Genomic DNA, 16694 nt, shown 5'->3' with positions numbered 1-16694 from the left:
CTGATATTAATGACACAGCTATCTGAGGCAGCGGCAGTTCCCCTGCGCTCTCCCTCCTGCAGGCTGCACTCATACACACATACACTCCTAAACCAATAGGATACTGGACATACATTCACATACTCCTATACTTACAATTTGAAGCTGCAGGCACTGACACACACACATACACACACACACACAGACACACACACTACTATACGCAGTCAGACACTTTGAGTTCACATCAGAGGCAGTTGCAGACACTTTACATGCACTTATTTCTCCTTTACAAATCTCACACAGGAAAATGAGGACAATTATGCTCTGCGTTTATGCCAGCCTCCTGCTCACAGCCACCTTGGTGCCGCGCATCAGCAGGGCAGCGGACTTCCCCGTCAACTCGCACCAGAGAGGTGATGCTAGAGGATCCTATTCTTTTGGTTCTGACTCTGGGACTCCCACGTCTTGCCCCATTAAACTGAGACCATCGGGCCAGTGTGGAAGCTCTGGGGCAGAGGAAGGGGAGGACTGTCCCTACCAGCTCACCCTGCCTCCCCTCACCATCCAGCTGCCCAAGCAGTTCAGACTACTGGAGAAGACGATGAAGGAGCTGCAGAGCCTGAAGGAGGTGGTGAACAAGCTGAAGAGTGGATGCCAGGAGTGCCGCGGGGCACGGGGCAACGCAGCTTTTGGGCATCAGCAAGCTGACCAGGGACTGAAGGATGCTGTGGAAGAAGGAAAACTGGACACGGCCGGGCTTGATGTGCAAGGTGGGTCCAGCCAAGAGGAGAGGGGAGATGGGATGGTCCCTGGAGCTACTATGGGTACTGCTGGACTGGGGCATGGTTCTATTTTTGGAAAAATTACACCGAGCCCGGGCACAATGCAGGAAATGCAGGTAAGAGAAGCAGTTTAGTCTCACAAAAAGAGACATTTTTTAACACTTTTAATTAGAAAATTCAGGATTTTACAGAGAAATTAAAGCTATTTTTTATACATACACTTAGTTCAATGGAAAAATTATGGATTTGTGTATATATATTCTTCTTAGGATTTCTTAATTTCACTAAAAGTTTAGTGTATGTTTTGTCAGCCAGATTTAAATTAGTGGAATCAATAATTTTGGCATTGTTTAAACTGTGTAGTATCAGTACACTTTCTGTAGCATATAATCACAATTGAGAGTGACACTGCACCATTTTCTGTATTTTCATCTAAGCCACGTAAATTCCCAGTAAGCCATTCATTATCAGCCTTGTGAAAGTCTGACCTGAACAAACTGAACCACAATGTGCTTTATAAACACCACAGGAGCAAAGTCACCTAAAATTTGCCCAGTCAAATGTACCCAGCTGGAATGTAAACTGGCCAGATGTTAAAAGACCTGTAAAGTCCTACCTGGCACCAATCCCCCCGGGAAAATTCCTGGTACTGTAAACAGGATAGGGGACCAGCGTTAGACAGCAGCCAAAACGGCGGTAAATTTTTGTTCTGTTTGGTAACTTTGTTGACTCTCACAGCCATTTTGGCAGACGGCCAAACATCACGCAGACGGCTTCTGAAATTCAAATTGGTGAAACAATGAAGGAGGCTGGTGACTTCAGTAATCCACCTGCTTTGTATGCTGCGCACAGAAATAATTTCCTTCCCCCCACCTCACTCTGGCCCTTCCCAGGTGAAGCTGAATAGGATGTCAGCCAGCCTGCGCAACGCTAGGAACCAGATCTCTGCCATGCAGGGTCGCCTGGAGGGGCTAAACCTGCTAAACATGGACAACGTGCAGGCTATGGTGGACAGGCGGGTGGAGAACATCACCGGAGTGGTCGACAAACTCAGCTCTGCCTGTACTACCCAGTGTGCAGTGCAGAACACCCCTCAGTGTAAGCCTGCTCTCACTTTTTTGTTGCTATTTTGATTGCTGCAATCTTTTACTCCCTTTATTTTGGTTTATCCGTTGAAAGCCTGCTCCATCTTCTCAGCTATTTACTATACATGTATTCTCTTTTGAGCGAAAACTTTGTGTGCTTTCTGTTGTGTTATATTTTATTCAATCTTTGCAATTTCAAAGATGCCTCTTCTCATTTTTTTTTTCAATCTTTTGGAGCACGATCAAGAAGCCCTTTCAATTTCTCTTCCCTTCTTTTCTGTTCCCTTAAATTCACCACAGATGTTGTTTTGGTAATGAAACTCTGGCACACACACACACACAAACACCTCACATCTAGCAGTTTGAGGCTGTTGCGAGTTGAATTTTCTGGCATAGGATATATCCAATCTCGCCTAAGTGGACATGGCGACTTGTATTCACTACAAACATCCCAACTCTGGGTGGTCACCTTCACCTCACGAGGCCTTTCTTTCTGGGAAATAGGAAATGAAATCTCCCTGGCTGACGATGTCATTGACAACTGAACACAGTTGCGACATGCCTTCTCCATTACTGATATGAACAACATTACGTAAAATCAAAAGAAGAGGAATTTTCCACTTATGCTATGCTATAGAGGGGGCCCACAAAAGCTTCACACATTTGCTAAATTACTACTAGCAGAGCCTCAAGTGCATTTATAACAGAAATTATCAAAGCAAAATAGCTTTAAGTTGAGGTCATCCTGTACATAAGAGGAGAAATATTACAACTAGGGTCAAAGTAAGAATTCAAATAGCCTCTTATATAACTAATTCAAGTGCCTTGACACTCCACTACTCTCAGTATGCAGGAGCTCAAAAAATGGGAGAGGGAGAGACATACTTGGCACCCACACTACTACATAGTGTAAAAAAAATAATCTTAAAAGGCAACCGTTTCTAGATTAAATTCCATAATGAGGAAGTCCACAGATGAATGGGATTAGAACCTCATGATAGAGACAATGTAAAAACTTATCAAAAACTACCAAAGCATACCAAGCATTCCACTTTACATTGATGCAAAAGCTTATTTGAATGAGGGCACAGTTGAAATGCAGGCCTCCTTTCAGACTCAAACGGAATAATATCCGGATATTGCATGAGTGAATGTGACACTATATTGGGTCTTTTATGTGGAAAACAGATGTGAGCTTATTTCTAAGTAGATTAGCTGGGACAGTGGTGTGAAGGGAATCCCAGCTTTCTCTCTTCCTCTGTTTTCTCCTCCCCAAAACTCCTCTGCCTCTTTCTCCTTCAATCCTCCTTCAACCTTCCTTCCCTTACACATTTATCCTGAGTCTATCTGCTCCTTATATCTCTGATTCCCTCCATATCAACCTTTTTTCACTACTCTTGCCATTACTTTCCATGTCTCCCTCTCTCTTTAATCCCCTTCCCCGGTGCCTTCCCTGTGCCTCTCCCGTCTGCCTCCCTCTTCCTCTGGAGGTCATGCTCTTGAGTGCTCATTCCTGCATAAAAGCTCTCATTATCTCCTGACAACAACACAAGAAGTAATGTGGGCGGCTTTCCCCAACATTAGTCACGGATGGCACACAGGGTCAGTAACACTTGTCTTTGTACATCAATCTGTCATGTTAAACTCAAGAAGCAGCAAATTATCCCGCCACAAGTTAGGAAATCGTGCCTGAAGTGAATCCAAAAAGGAGCAGACAAGAAACAGCTGTTGTTACCATGGAAATAGACAAAATGTACTGCTAGGACTTGCGAGCAGTTTCACAACATCAGTATAAAATTGACGTTTTACTCAAGTGATACACATTATTCAAAAAGACGTGATTTACACAGGATTAAAACTGGTGTGAGCTGAACATTTAAGATCTCTTGTGCCCTGATTAGACAGTTTTGCAGCTTACTGCATCTTTTTAATTGTATTACTAGGCAACCACTGAATCACCTGTCCTTAGCTTAACTGCTATTTCTCTGTGAAGTAAACTCATATATCTGTACCTTAAAAATATAGTACACTGGTCACAGAAAAATGGAAATTTGTGTGGGTACATGACACCCTCAGAAAGAGAGTACCATCAGCTGGTCCGGGAGCTTCGGGGCTAATTTTAGGTTGAGTCAGGGACAGTTTGACAATCCCCTGTCAATCATCAGGCCTAATTACGGTTGGTAAAACATTAGATAGTAGTTGAGCAGCCAATTTGTTCAGATTTGTCTTGCAGCAAAGGCGATGTTGAAAATGAGCCAACTTTAGCTTCACACAAACCATGTACATTGCTACTTCTGGGTTTCCTAAACATTTATTTGTGGCGGCCTGCCCTGATTAAAACATCTGCCAGCACTCTATATTTTCAGAGCTGGAACAGACGTATATAAAGATTGCTTTTGGAATATATACATTTTTCAGTTATTGGAATACATACATTATTCGGTTATTCATTTCACCACACTCTTCAAGCCCAGAGCATACTCTGGGCACAGACGAAGCAGAAGAATGCCAGGTGCAAGTCAAACTTAACTGTTCATTCTGCTGGGTCTAAAATTATTTTGCTTTCACTGCCTCTGCTACTGCTGCCCTTATCCATCAATCTGATCTTCTCTTACTGGATCGACAGATCAATTATTGATCTTACGACTCCTCAAACTGCTGTCCTGCCTGTTCTGCATTTACAGACCCGCAAGAAATGTCCGAAATGTAGAGAAGGGACAAAGAATCATAAAAAAGGAGCACAATAAGACCCCCCACCAGCTACCACCACACAAGTTTTTTCAACCCAAGGCATTCAGAGCGATCCCGCAAAAACACAAATGCATGAAGTGGAAAAACAAGAGGCGCTCAATAACACAGTGAGCAAAATGCTTCACTCTCATTGAAAATCATTACAACAGCTGTCTCAGGGTGTTAAAATGAACTCTGTCCAATCAGGGCATTAGAGAGGTTTCCCTCATGCTACTCATGACAGACTCATATCACACCATTCCCATTTTATTCCCAGTATGAAGGCTCTTAATCTTAAAAATATGAACACTAGATGCTGGATTAATATGGCCCTCTACTTGCTATGAACATGACATAGTGAAAAAGGACTTGCAGTGGAAAGTGTTTTTCAGGTGTTTATCACAATGTCAAAAGTGCTTAGTGAGGCAATTCATGGCTAAATGCTTCCCCTGTAGCTAAATCATCAAATTATTGTTAGACATTTGCACAAATTTAAATTCAGTTTTCATCCAAAGTGAGACAAGCAAGCAGACCTGAGACAACATCGTCTGAAGATTATATCAAGGAAAATGTCACAGGAGACAGATGTGAATTTTTATTTAGATAGGAGCTGCAGTGATGGATCATTGGCAAGCAAATGTTAACAACTGCTCACACATGTGCAGGGATTTAGAAACCCAGTACAGCTCATAAAGCTTTATGCACAGTTCAAACATTTATACTCAATGGCTCTGAAAAAAGGAAGCTCAGAAGAATACATTTTCATAACTTTTTCCATCTTTTATCCAAGCTACTTTCGGGTAATGCATGCCAGTGTTTTATGAGCTGCATGTCTCTCATCAGCTGCTGCATTTTGAGCTTGGAAAAGACATTTTAGGCCAGCGTAGAATTGCAATTTCACCATCAAGCAAGACTAATGGTACATTTGTCAAGATGCTTTTATCACTCACAGCTCAGTGTGGTAAGCATTTATTTCACCCTCTTTTCCCATTCCCATCCCTGCTGCAAGCACTAATCTTCCCTTTCACTCCTGTAAGACGTATTAGGGCCTTAAGGTGAGTGGTTAGAAATTCATGCTTCTGTTCAGCTACATTAACTCAATTATAAACAAAATAATAGATACCCAGTCCGCTATGCTGTCAGAAACGACTTGTCTGCAATGTGATGACACACAACTTCCTGAAGGAGGGGTGTTGCTATATGATGAAAGTTTCTTTCTGTCAAAACAGAATGTGGTATTCTATTAAAGCTGTTATTGTGGGGAGAGATTATACTATCACTTTGGATAGACATTTCCTTCCATTACAATCTTGGCTGTCTGCTGGTTGTCAGAGCATGTTTCTTTGATAACAAAGTTGTCTTCCTTTCATGCCAATCATCTGTGCAGTCAGCCAAACAGGCAACGTGTTATGGTTGGTCAAAAAAGTTCTTTGAGAAGATGTCAGATATCAGGATTTAAAATAACAGACTAAAACTTTTTATGGAAATAAGTGAGCGAGAAAGTGGGAAGAATACCCAGCCACCCAACTAACCATTCATTTCACTCAGCAGCCACCTCAACAGTCTGACAGCCAATCAGCCAACAGTCCTTTTGACATCAGTAAGTTGCTGATATTAGAGTTATTTAGGTCAGGCACAGTGCCAAAGGCAGTCAAATGAGATGGCTCTTGTCTGTCGAAAGACACTGGCCGCCCAGAGTCAGTGAGGACAAATAAGGAGAGGGGAGATGTGAAGTGGAGAAACTACAGTCCCTTAAAGCAAAGGGGACACTGAAAGAATTTACAGGACAATATTTTGAATGCCAAGTGCAGTTAGAGCTGTTAACGTGCCAAGGATACATCTTTTAACCTCGCCCTTGACTCCCACTCTGCTTTCCATATGGAGTGATCTGCCATCTGCAGCCATTTTGCAAACAAAGCGCTGTGTGTATTTTGACATGAAAATACAGGTGGATGGAGTCAAAGCAACCAAAAAAACATCAACAGTGCTTTTATTTTGTGCACTAGTCACAAATACTAGGGCTGTCCAGAATACCATTTTTTGGGCTTTGGAGCTTCAGCAGTGATAGACAGCAAATATCCGAAGCTTATATATATATATATATATATATATATATATATATATATATATATATATATATATATATATATACACACCTTATCACAAGAATATCCAAGTTTCATTAACTGTATAAAAAAGTAGGACTGCACATTTCTCCATTCCACAAAACACTATTCAGTCTAGACCCCCTCATACTTAAAAGAAAACCTCACATCCAGCTGTCTGTAATCAGTATGGCTCCCTCTTTTACTCCATTATAACCTTTCAAGCCACTAAAACAGATTTAACAGTATGACAAAACTGTATCAGCAATGGACTGTGCCAAACAAACTCAATAGGGGTCCACATGCTGCCTGTCCAGTGTCAGGATAATTTAGGCCCCAGGTGCCGAACATGAGGGGAGAGGGTACCCCTCTCTAATCCACTTTTACACTTTCCCACGTTTTGACAAGTCTGTTCCTTTCAATTCCCAAATGCTAACTGACAGGGGCCTTTGGACCTCGCTTTCAGATGAGGTCAGCAGCCTGCAGAGCGACACGGGGGACAGAATCAAGAGTTAAAGAAATAAGTGAGCAGGTATAAAGTGAAACGAGGAGAGAGATTTTCGAAAGTAGTGTAGCTGTATGAAATGGGCCTGTGGTGCAGGACAGGGGGAAGGTCACTGACTTTTGTGACTCAACAGTGGCCCTTGTCCTTTCTCTTGCTTTCTTTCATGTTTGAGTCCTGATGCTGAATGTGATTTCCAGAAAGTGGATATCGTGTTGAGTAGCACAGGACTGACTTGAGTGCTCTCAAGTGCTTACTGAAAGATGGTGCCCTGTTTTATGCTTAATGTCTTCCTGAACTTTAGTTTGATTCACTTAAGAAACTGGGGAGAAGTCTGGTAACTGTTTGCCTGAAAGACATGCTCAACTGTTTTGTCACACCACATTGGTTATTAATGCAGGAATGAGAACTTCCACAATGGTTACATCCGGATTTCCTGCTAACTTATCTCATTCTCTTTTTCTTCCTTCAGTCTCCGTCAGCCCCAGGGGCTGTTTCTATTACTGTCTCTTGGCTGAGAAAAATGCCAGAGCAAAGTGAAAAGATTATTTAATATCATCCAGTAACATCCCACCCCTTCTTTCTCTCCATCTCCCAACAGTCATCTTAGCCCCTCGGGACTGCTCAGACTACAATGTGCTGGCAGCGAGGAAGAACGGTGTGTACCGTGTGACCCCTGATCCCCGCAACGGGACATTTGAGGTTTTCTGTGACATGGAGTCCTTTGGAGGTGGATGGACCGTGATACAGCAACGGCTGGATGGGTCTGTCAGCTTCAACCGCACCTGGGCCGAGTATAAGAAAGGCTTTGGAAACCTAAGGTAATGGGCTTGAGTGTCTTAGGATGGGGAGGGAGGGTGCTTGAAACAAAAGTCTGCACACTCTCAGATAGAGTTTAGAGGTTTGAACAGACAGCCAGTTATATCCAGCTGGTACTTTTAGGTCTTTAAGAAAAATAGTGGAGGTTGTTGAGGGGTTTGTGTATTAAAGTCGTTTACAAGCTTTAGTTGGAAAAGTTAGAGCTAAATTTATGCAGTATAGGTTGCCCAAATACCACATAAGAGGGGTCAAAAATGAGTTCATATTTTCCCATCAAAAGCCCTTTAAATATGACCACAAAGAGGTTATATTGCACACTTTTTGCATGCTGACTGTGGTGCTGCCACCCCACATGGAGGGCAGTTGATGTCTGACACTGGTGAACTTTAACTCGGGGAAAATAACCTTGACCATGTCCTTTTTTCTAAATCTCTCTCTTTTCACTCCCCAAACAGTATGGGAGTGAAATACTAAATCACCAGAGCTCCCCGTTAAAAAATAAATTCAGGCAAAACAAAAGGCTCCAAAAGTTCAGCAAGAGCAACTTTAAATTGAAGAAAAGAAAATCAACAACTAAGACCCATAACCTCATAAACTGGCTGCCACCTTCTCCCCCACAAGTGTGGCCCAGACACTGACCTTTTATCACCTCTTAGCCTCACCTGACTGGAACCTACCATCTGCTCAGGTAACCACAGGGGTGAGCTTGACTAATGCAAATCCTTTCAAAACCTTATTTTAACAGATAATACATTCTAGTAAAGGCTCATGTGTCATTAAGACAAAAAATGACAACAAAAACGGTTAAAGTTTGGAAATGAGTCTCAGTGAAAAGGGAGGGAAGCAGGTTTTTAACAATAATGCCAGCCTTACACCAAGCATTTTAAGCAATTTCTCTGTCCAAGACAAATTTCAAATGTCAGTTTCAAATCACAACAGTTCTATTTCAGTTGGTGCGTGCTTTTTCGATATCAACTGTTTGGTATAAAGTAGACATAAAACTCAGTTTGAGCTGTCTTAAGTGAGTATTTCTCTCATCTTTCTCATCAAACATGTTTATTGTTTTCATAAGTCTTTAACTGTGGCTCCTGCAAATACTGACTTTTAGTGATGTGAACAATGTAAAGAACCAATAGGTTCTCTTGTACTGGAGAAAAAAGGGGGAAACTGTTGGAGTTGTACCGCAAACAAGAGCCTGAGTTTAATTCAGCATGCCTCTGAGCCACCATGGCACTTATTTTAGTGAGAAATCTTCATTTTTGAAACAGTTAGCCTCTCATTTCCACAGTCTTCTCCCACTGAAAGCACAGCTAACCAACGGAGGCCAGTAGCCAGTTGAGGCAACAAAATCCAAAATGTAAAGTTTATACACAAACACAGAATTAATCCTTTTAGATGATACTGAGGCCACATTGACAAAAACATTGTTTACATGTGACACATTTTACACATTTTTCTTGTGTTTCTAGAATTGTGTTTCTGTGGATACATAAAGGAGTTCCTGATATGTCATATTTCTTAACAAGAGTTTGGTGTAATATTTTTCACCAGGAGCAGGATAGAAAATAATCTCACAAAGAATCCAGCTGTAGTCCTGCAAATAGTGACCCTGCAAGATCTTTAGTCTTTCAAAATCGTATAGTGTGTGTTTGAACACTCACATTATCTTTAAATCTCTAAATTTAGTTTTTAAAATGCCTTTTCAACATACTCTAATGTATTGTAGGCATAACTATATCTTGTGTTAACAAGTACCTTTACAATCACTGAATTCAAATTCCAGCTCATTTTCTCTTCTCCCCGGTCTGCTCCTGCAGGAAGGAGTTTTATATTGGAAATAACCATTGTTCCCTCTTGATATCCACATAACCATGTCTACAGATCTAGTACAGCCTGCCACTGACAGAATAAAGTCTGCTCTCATGCTTTTTTTACTGTCACACTACTCTCCCCTTGTATCTCCTCCTTTCCTCTCCTCCCCTCTGGCGATGTTAATTCAGTTTGAGTAACTGTATCCACATTTTAATCAAATGTACAAGCATATGAGTTTAATAATCTCTCTTTTGCTTTTATCCAATCCTCTCCCTCCTCTACCTTTTCCTCTGCTACAGAGGTGAGTTCTGGCTAGGTAATGATCACATCCACTTGATGACAAAAGCCAAAGACATGATCCTGCGCATCGAGCTGGAGGACTTTGAGGGCGTTCGGGAGTATGCAAAGTACGACCAGTTCTACGTGGCCAATGAATACCTTCGCTACCGGCTGTCTGTCAGCGGATACAGGTACAATATTCTGCAAGTGTATGCATGTACCATCAAATATTCATAAAGATGAGACTACATCTTATATATATTGATGTGTTGTTGTAGTGGGACTGCTGGAAACGCCATAAGCTTTAACAAGCACTTCAATCACGACCAGAAGTTTTTCTCCACGCCTGACCGCGACAATGACATGTACCCCTCTGGAAACTGCGGCGCCTACTACAGCTCTGGCTGGTGGTTTGATGCTTGCATGTCCGCTAACCTCAATGGGAAGTACTATCACAAGAGGTACAAGGGAGTCAGGAACGGCATCTTCTGGGGAACATGGCACAACATGACGACAGAGTACTACCCCACTAACTACAGGCAGGCCTTCAAAACTGTCAAGATGATGATTCGGCCCAAGAACTACGCTCCTTAAGAGGACGGGCAGATATTAGTATTAATGGACAGACAGACGGGCAACCATAAACAGAGACAGTCAGAAACTCATAGACATGCACATAGTTTTGCATTTGCACACATTCACACATGCATACGTGTACACCGAAAAAGACTATTAGCCCTATAGACAGTTTGAATGCAGTAATTACAAAACTAATTTTGAAAAAAAATTAACTGTGCTATTACTTTCCCCCCACTGCAGTGAATGTGGCCTTCAAAATGTTGGATTAAAATGATGATACTAAAGGACAATGGACTATGAACGATGATATGATGGACTAATAAAAAAAACACACATGCAGTGTAAAGGCCAGCCTCCTACAGGGGCCATAATGTTATACGGAGGGTTACCATAAGAGATTTTTCACTGTTTCTCTGACATTTCTCCACTTTCTGTCCTGCTGCCTCCACGCTATAAACCCAGCTGAGACACAGCACAGCACACAGCAGTAGTAAAAACTAATGAGCTGTCATTTTCTCCGCTCTAAATGGTTTCATAATTAACAGCAGCCACTCAAGTGAGGTATATGAGAGCTGATGATACAGTTTTGAGTGGCTCTGAAAATTCATTGTGAAAGACTTCATGCTGGGGTCAGAATCAAACTGTTTAAAAAATAACTACAGGAAGTGATATACTACATGCTTTGGGCAGCAGTGCCCAAGTAATAGCTTCAGTGTCGTTTATTTAATTACACTGGGACACTTCACTTATGTATCATCATCCTATACAATATAAAACATCCCAGTATTAATATGCAGCCCGAGATGAATTCCTATTGGGTCATTCTAGAGTACATTCTGCATTATTGATGCTCGAGTAAATTTGTCTTGACAGCAGCCACATAGCAGGACACTGCTGCAAGAGAAACTGTTCTAATTCTATTTCCACCATTATCTCTGGGTGCACTGAACTACTGCACATCTCTTGATGACGAAAACCAGTTTTCACTTGTAAAAATAAATTCCTCCATGACTTACCACTTGTACAATACTGCCGCCTAATGTTAGAAAACTGTATAGCATCATTTAATCCATTCTATGCACACTGTGAATGGGAAGGATGGGGAAAGAAATGTTTCACTTTTAAGGATGTGTACAGTATTTATTTTATTTTGTGAGGTCTGATAGCTTTTATATAATACCTAGGTCATCCAGTATTAGGTCTAATGATTGTTGATATTTGAGCAGTGATAAAGACTGTGCATTCTTGTGACCATTCATAGTAATTATGTGTGTATTTGGAGCTTTGTGTGTGTACTATATTGATCTTTTCTATCATTCATATTCAACTGTCATGCCAAAAAGATATGCACTTTTTATATCAAAAAAATGAATAAAGTTCTAACTACATGGCTGTGTACATTGTAGTGTTTGGTTTGAAATCATATTGACACCTGCTCATCTTAATGAATGTCTACAAACATGTATTTAAGTTTAACATGAGTATAAATTCCAAACTCTAAAGTGTGGGTTAGTGATGCCTGTAAAAATGGAGGGATGAGGTGCTGCTTGCCCATAATAAATGGGTTAATGAGGTGTTTACTCAATAAAGCGACTCAATAAAAGAGTTCATATTAGCTTCACAGATGATAAACAATAGAGCATTGGGCCTGTGACTTTAATGTCTGTTTACTGTACGTGACAATCAAGCTAATAAAAAAGCATTTTGCTCATTCACATGATGACTTCAAGTTCCAAGTATTCCCTTTTGTTTAAATGTTAAGCTTTAAGGTAAACATTGTAAGGTACACAAATCAATTCACAGTGCCAAGTTATATTAAAAACATCAATTTAGCTACAAAATAAAATGCTGAGGGATTTACTCTTTCTTTTCGGGTAATTTGAGAAATATTGTCACTGCAACTGTCAAATGTTTTGTTTGTCTTTCTTGTGGAACTTCCAAAACGCCATCCACGAAAAAAAAATGATGAGTCTTACCTCATCTAGGAACTGGAAGGCAGGACTAGCAGTAACATCAGTACTAGCAGAGGGCTGCTCCTCTGGGAGTGAAGCATCAGGTGCAAGGGCCATTAGGGGGGTATTCTCCATTCTCTTCTCTTCCTCTTGCTCTGCCCTCCCTTCTTCCTCTCTGCTGGGATTCCTGCTATCCTGCTGCTCCTCAGATAGGCTCACTAATGCAAAACATAACAGATGGATACAGTCCATTGATAGGTAAACATAGACAGGTAGCTGATGAGAAGAAGGGAAACTGCAGGAGGAGAAGGAGTAATGTGATTATAATATTGTGTGTATGGGGAACAGATACTAGACAAACATCAGACATAGCAAAAGGAAAAGAGTGTAGGCTTTATTTCAACATTGGAGGGGGGCATACATGTAATGGGAAATTAGGGGGTCCTCCACCAGAAACTTTTTTAGCACCAAACACTTAATTTCCTGCATTTAACTGAATGTTTGTGCACCAATTTGTGCCTTTCACCAATTTATGGTGTAAATGTCAAACATTTTGTGAAAATTGACATCCTCTGCGACTGTTCACATGTTTTAATGTGCGCGTTATAAATATTGAGGGAAACAGAAATAAAACGGAAATAAAGACATACTTTCTCTATAATTTCCTTATAGGTAAGTTACTCCAATAAATAAATAAATAAATAATAGAATAAAATATTATAAAATGAAAATAAAAAAAGTTGCGAATCAAGGGTCACAGGTCATTTGGTGCCTGTAAATACAAGTAAAATACAAGCAAGGCCACACTGATAGCCTACGATAGAGTATAGGTACATTTCTAGTTGAAAATGAGAAATCTTTTCATAACCACCACAGAGCAAACAATACTAACATTACAAGTAAGCACAGATAAGAGTACAAAGGGTTTGAATGACTTAAATAAACAAATATGTGAGAACTGCACTTTTACTCTGTATGACTTGAATTGGAAATCTGTTGCTGGCAGAAATCACAATAAAAAAGGGGACAAATGTTTCTGTTGTCACTATTGCGACACTTCTAACTACATGGCTGTGTACACTGTAGTGTTTGGCAGCTAAAAAGCCTAATGTTTTCACCATTAACAATGGCCTTCTTTCAAAGTAACAGTAGCTTAACTTCTCCATGTTTGAGTAGTCTTTTAAACACTTACAGGCACTGACACGCACTTTTACACAACTAAAAACACTCATGGTTAATTTTTGAAGTCAATAAACACCTGAGTTACTTTGCAAAATTCTCCAAGTGGATGTGTAACGTTACGATTGAAACGAGAACTCATAAGCGCTACCCACATATAATGCATCCATGACATAAAGCCGTTTCACAGAAGCTAACGAGTTAGCTACAAACAGTTAATTGTTTGTGTCGTTGTTTGTCTCCTAAACAAAGAAACAAACATTTGTGCACAAGCCTTACTTTTGAGAATCTCGACTCCTCTTCAAGACTCCGTCTCTTTGTCCTTTAACACCCCAAAACTATTCGCCTTTAACCGTTTAAGTAACCTTTCAGTTAGCTAATAGTTAATGTTAGCAAAACCCAGATTTCTCTCTGGCAGAATGGAGTGTTGTGGTTACCATAGAAACGACGTCGTACGTCTCTCCTTTATAACGCCCCCCCCATATTTTTACAGTCCTTATTTGGTTGTGACTTTTACTCATTTTTTGCCTTTTAATGTGACCACTTGAAAACATACAGAGATGTGGAAGTTTTAAACAGGTGCAGTCAATCAATCCAAAATCTTATTTCACACTTTCAGTGGCCGTCCAGCAGATGGCGTTAAAAAGTAATTTACAGTAGAGCACATAATCACCATGTGTCATGCATTGCACACAGACACCAGCATCAAAGGCCAGCTAAGTGAAAGCACTAAAATGAAACTGGATTCAGCTGACCTGAATTCAAGGCAAAAATGATGGTGATGATGCAATACCTCTGTTCTCCTGTCAGTTTTTTTCCCACAGTGCACTCTGGGAGCTGGCATGGCCCATCGCTCACTCCCTGTAACAGCTGCAGGGATGCATTATCTCAGCAATGTCTGTGTGTGCCGTATACAGTCTGTGGTTTGTGCATGGGCTACAGTATGTACGACAAGGACAGAGATCGCTTTCAATTTGTTTCAGTCAGCATTGATTAGTAAAGGTAGTCTGTACCACTATGAAATACCATATATGCTTTGTACATAATTTTTATATACATTCACCAAAAAAAAATTATAGAACTGTATACATTTTATGTATACCTAAATTCAACCCAACACATTGGTCTTTGAAAACCTTGGGATGTCTGATAGAAATCAAAATTAAAACAGAGTTCTGTGAGTTTCAGAAATGTTTTGGTGATGGTTTAAAGTATACTTAGCAAGTGATGAAGTGTGGGATAAAGTTTAAGACTGTTTTTCACAGTTAGTATTTATGTTCCTGATTTACTTTGGGTTTACTGGCTGTTCACTCAAATACCACTCCTCTTCAAAGACTGTTTTCAGTCATTCCTATTTCTTGTCTACAAAAATTCACAAACCATATGGCTTAACATATGGTACAGGTATGTGCATTTACTATGTGTAAGTGTATAATTGTGTGCACCAGGAAAGAGAGGCATGCAAATTCACATGCAAAAGCTCTAACAGCAGTCGTGCAGAAACCTTTAATATTGTGTATTTATGCTTGCATGCACATATACAGTTGGCCCTTCTGAGTTTAACTGGGCTTATTATAGTAATGGCTTTAATGGCTTTCTATTTTATGCAACTACAATTCACATTAACTCTTTAAAACCTGAATGAATTGATGTGATTTCTTTCAAATACTTGGGTAGAAAACAATGAGCAACTTAACAAGATATGACCCAAATTTAGCAGAAAATAAGTAAAAAAAAAAAAGAAAAAAGGAAAAAGAAAATTACTTGAAAATAAGCAATAAAAAAATAGTAGCACCCCCCTCCAAAAAAAAGAATAATAATAAATAAAAATTAAAAAAAGAATATGTATATATATTTTTTTTCTTTCCTACAGTACCAACTACAAACTATAACCAATTATAAACATAGTTTTCTGGACAATACTTTCCCTGGATTTCTTGAAAATAATTAATTTTAGGGTAATTTTTTGTCCCTAATTATTTGCAGTTTTCAGAACATTTCTTACCAAATCACTAGCTGCCATTTTTTTTCTCATGTTTTCAAAAGAAATCAAATTTGCTCAACTTTTAAGGGTTTACCAGCTTGTGAAAGACATCGGAAAGCAACACAAGAAAACCGATGTCCATCTAGGTTTCAAAGGGATAACCACATCTGACTAAGTGACTGTTAAATCCCCTGCAATTTGGTTGTTTTGGCAGAAGAGATAATATCTCTCCTATTGCAAAAATATGCTATTTTTGTGCACAAAGTCAACAACTGAACTAACCAATTTTTCCAGGGATTGCAGTTTAGTTTTAGACATTATCCATGGTTTGGCTTCTGTCATAATGATAACATTTTTGAGAACCAATTTTCATGCAGGACTCATCCACTGTTTTGTGAGCCAGTCTGAATGAAGGGAGGAAATAAGGGGTGAGAGCCTTTCTCTGCGTATATGTTAGAACAAATTAGACTTTTCACTCTCTAATTAAACCTGTTAATTATGTAGACCTAATTTTACCACCCCTTGTTAAATCCAAACAAATCACCCAACGCTTTGGGATGAATGTTTTGCGAGGAAGCCAGGTTTCCAAATTAACCTTGAATCCTTTCCAACAGTCTGGATATGCTAACTTCTCAATCCTGGCAGACTCCAGTTTATTTTGTGATGAAAATATGCCCTTCCATGTGCCCCTAGTATTACCATTTTTGGCTAAATAAAACATTAGCCACAGTTTTATAGCTATTTTTGGGGAAGAGCAACTTAGAATTGCAAAAGTATGTCGGAATTGGGAATAACAGAGGGACCCTGAAAGTTTGAGAGTTTTTCAGTCAATCATTGATAAATGGTACCATTCTATAGTCCTTATACATATTTTGCAGATGCAGCTTTTCTCCTTCATCTCAGT

General features: G+C 40.0%; 2 protein-coding genes across 3 annotated transcripts in view; one reads left to right on the top strand and one right to left on the bottom strand.

The window, feature by feature from the left end:
- Positions 1-14303, bottom strand: part of ccdc146 (coiled-coil domain containing 146) — a 64230-nt gene extending 49927 nt beyond the window's left edge. The window contains exons 1-2 of one of the 2 annotated variants that reach the window (XM_088072540.1): positions 14086-14303; positions 12652-12845 (exon numbers count right to left, since the gene is read on the bottom strand). In XM_088072540.1, the coding sequence (XP_087928666.1) occupies positions 12652-12845; position 14086 (195 nt within the window). In that variant the 5' untranslated portion in view covers positions 14087-14303. The remainder of the gene's footprint in view (positions 1-12651; positions 12846-14085) is intronic. The other variant, XM_042511143.2, reaches the window with a different exon arrangement.
- On the top strand, positions 27-12063 carry fgl2a (fibrinogen-like 2a). The gene is made up of 5 exons (XM_042511144.2): positions 27-880; positions 1658-1862; positions 7788-8007; positions 10117-10287; positions 10375-12063. Exons 1-5 carry the CDS (start codon positions 290-292, stop codon positions 10688-10690), a joined length of 1503 nt encoding a protein of 500 aa, XP_042367078.1. The 5' UTR covers positions 27-289; the 3' UTR covers positions 10691-12063.
- Positions 14304-16694: the final 2391 nt, after the last annotated feature.

Source organism: Plectropomus leopardus, chromosome 22 (genome assembly GCF_026936395.1).
Source record: "Plectropomus leopardus strain MGB_pleo_1.0 chromosome 22, ASM2693639v1, whole genome shotgun sequence".
NCBI lineage: Eukaryota > Metazoa > Chordata > Actinopteri > Perciformes > Serranidae > Plectropomus > Plectropomus leopardus.
Note: the sequence above shows the minus strand (reverse complement) of the source record. Positions and strands in the feature narration are given on the sequence as shown.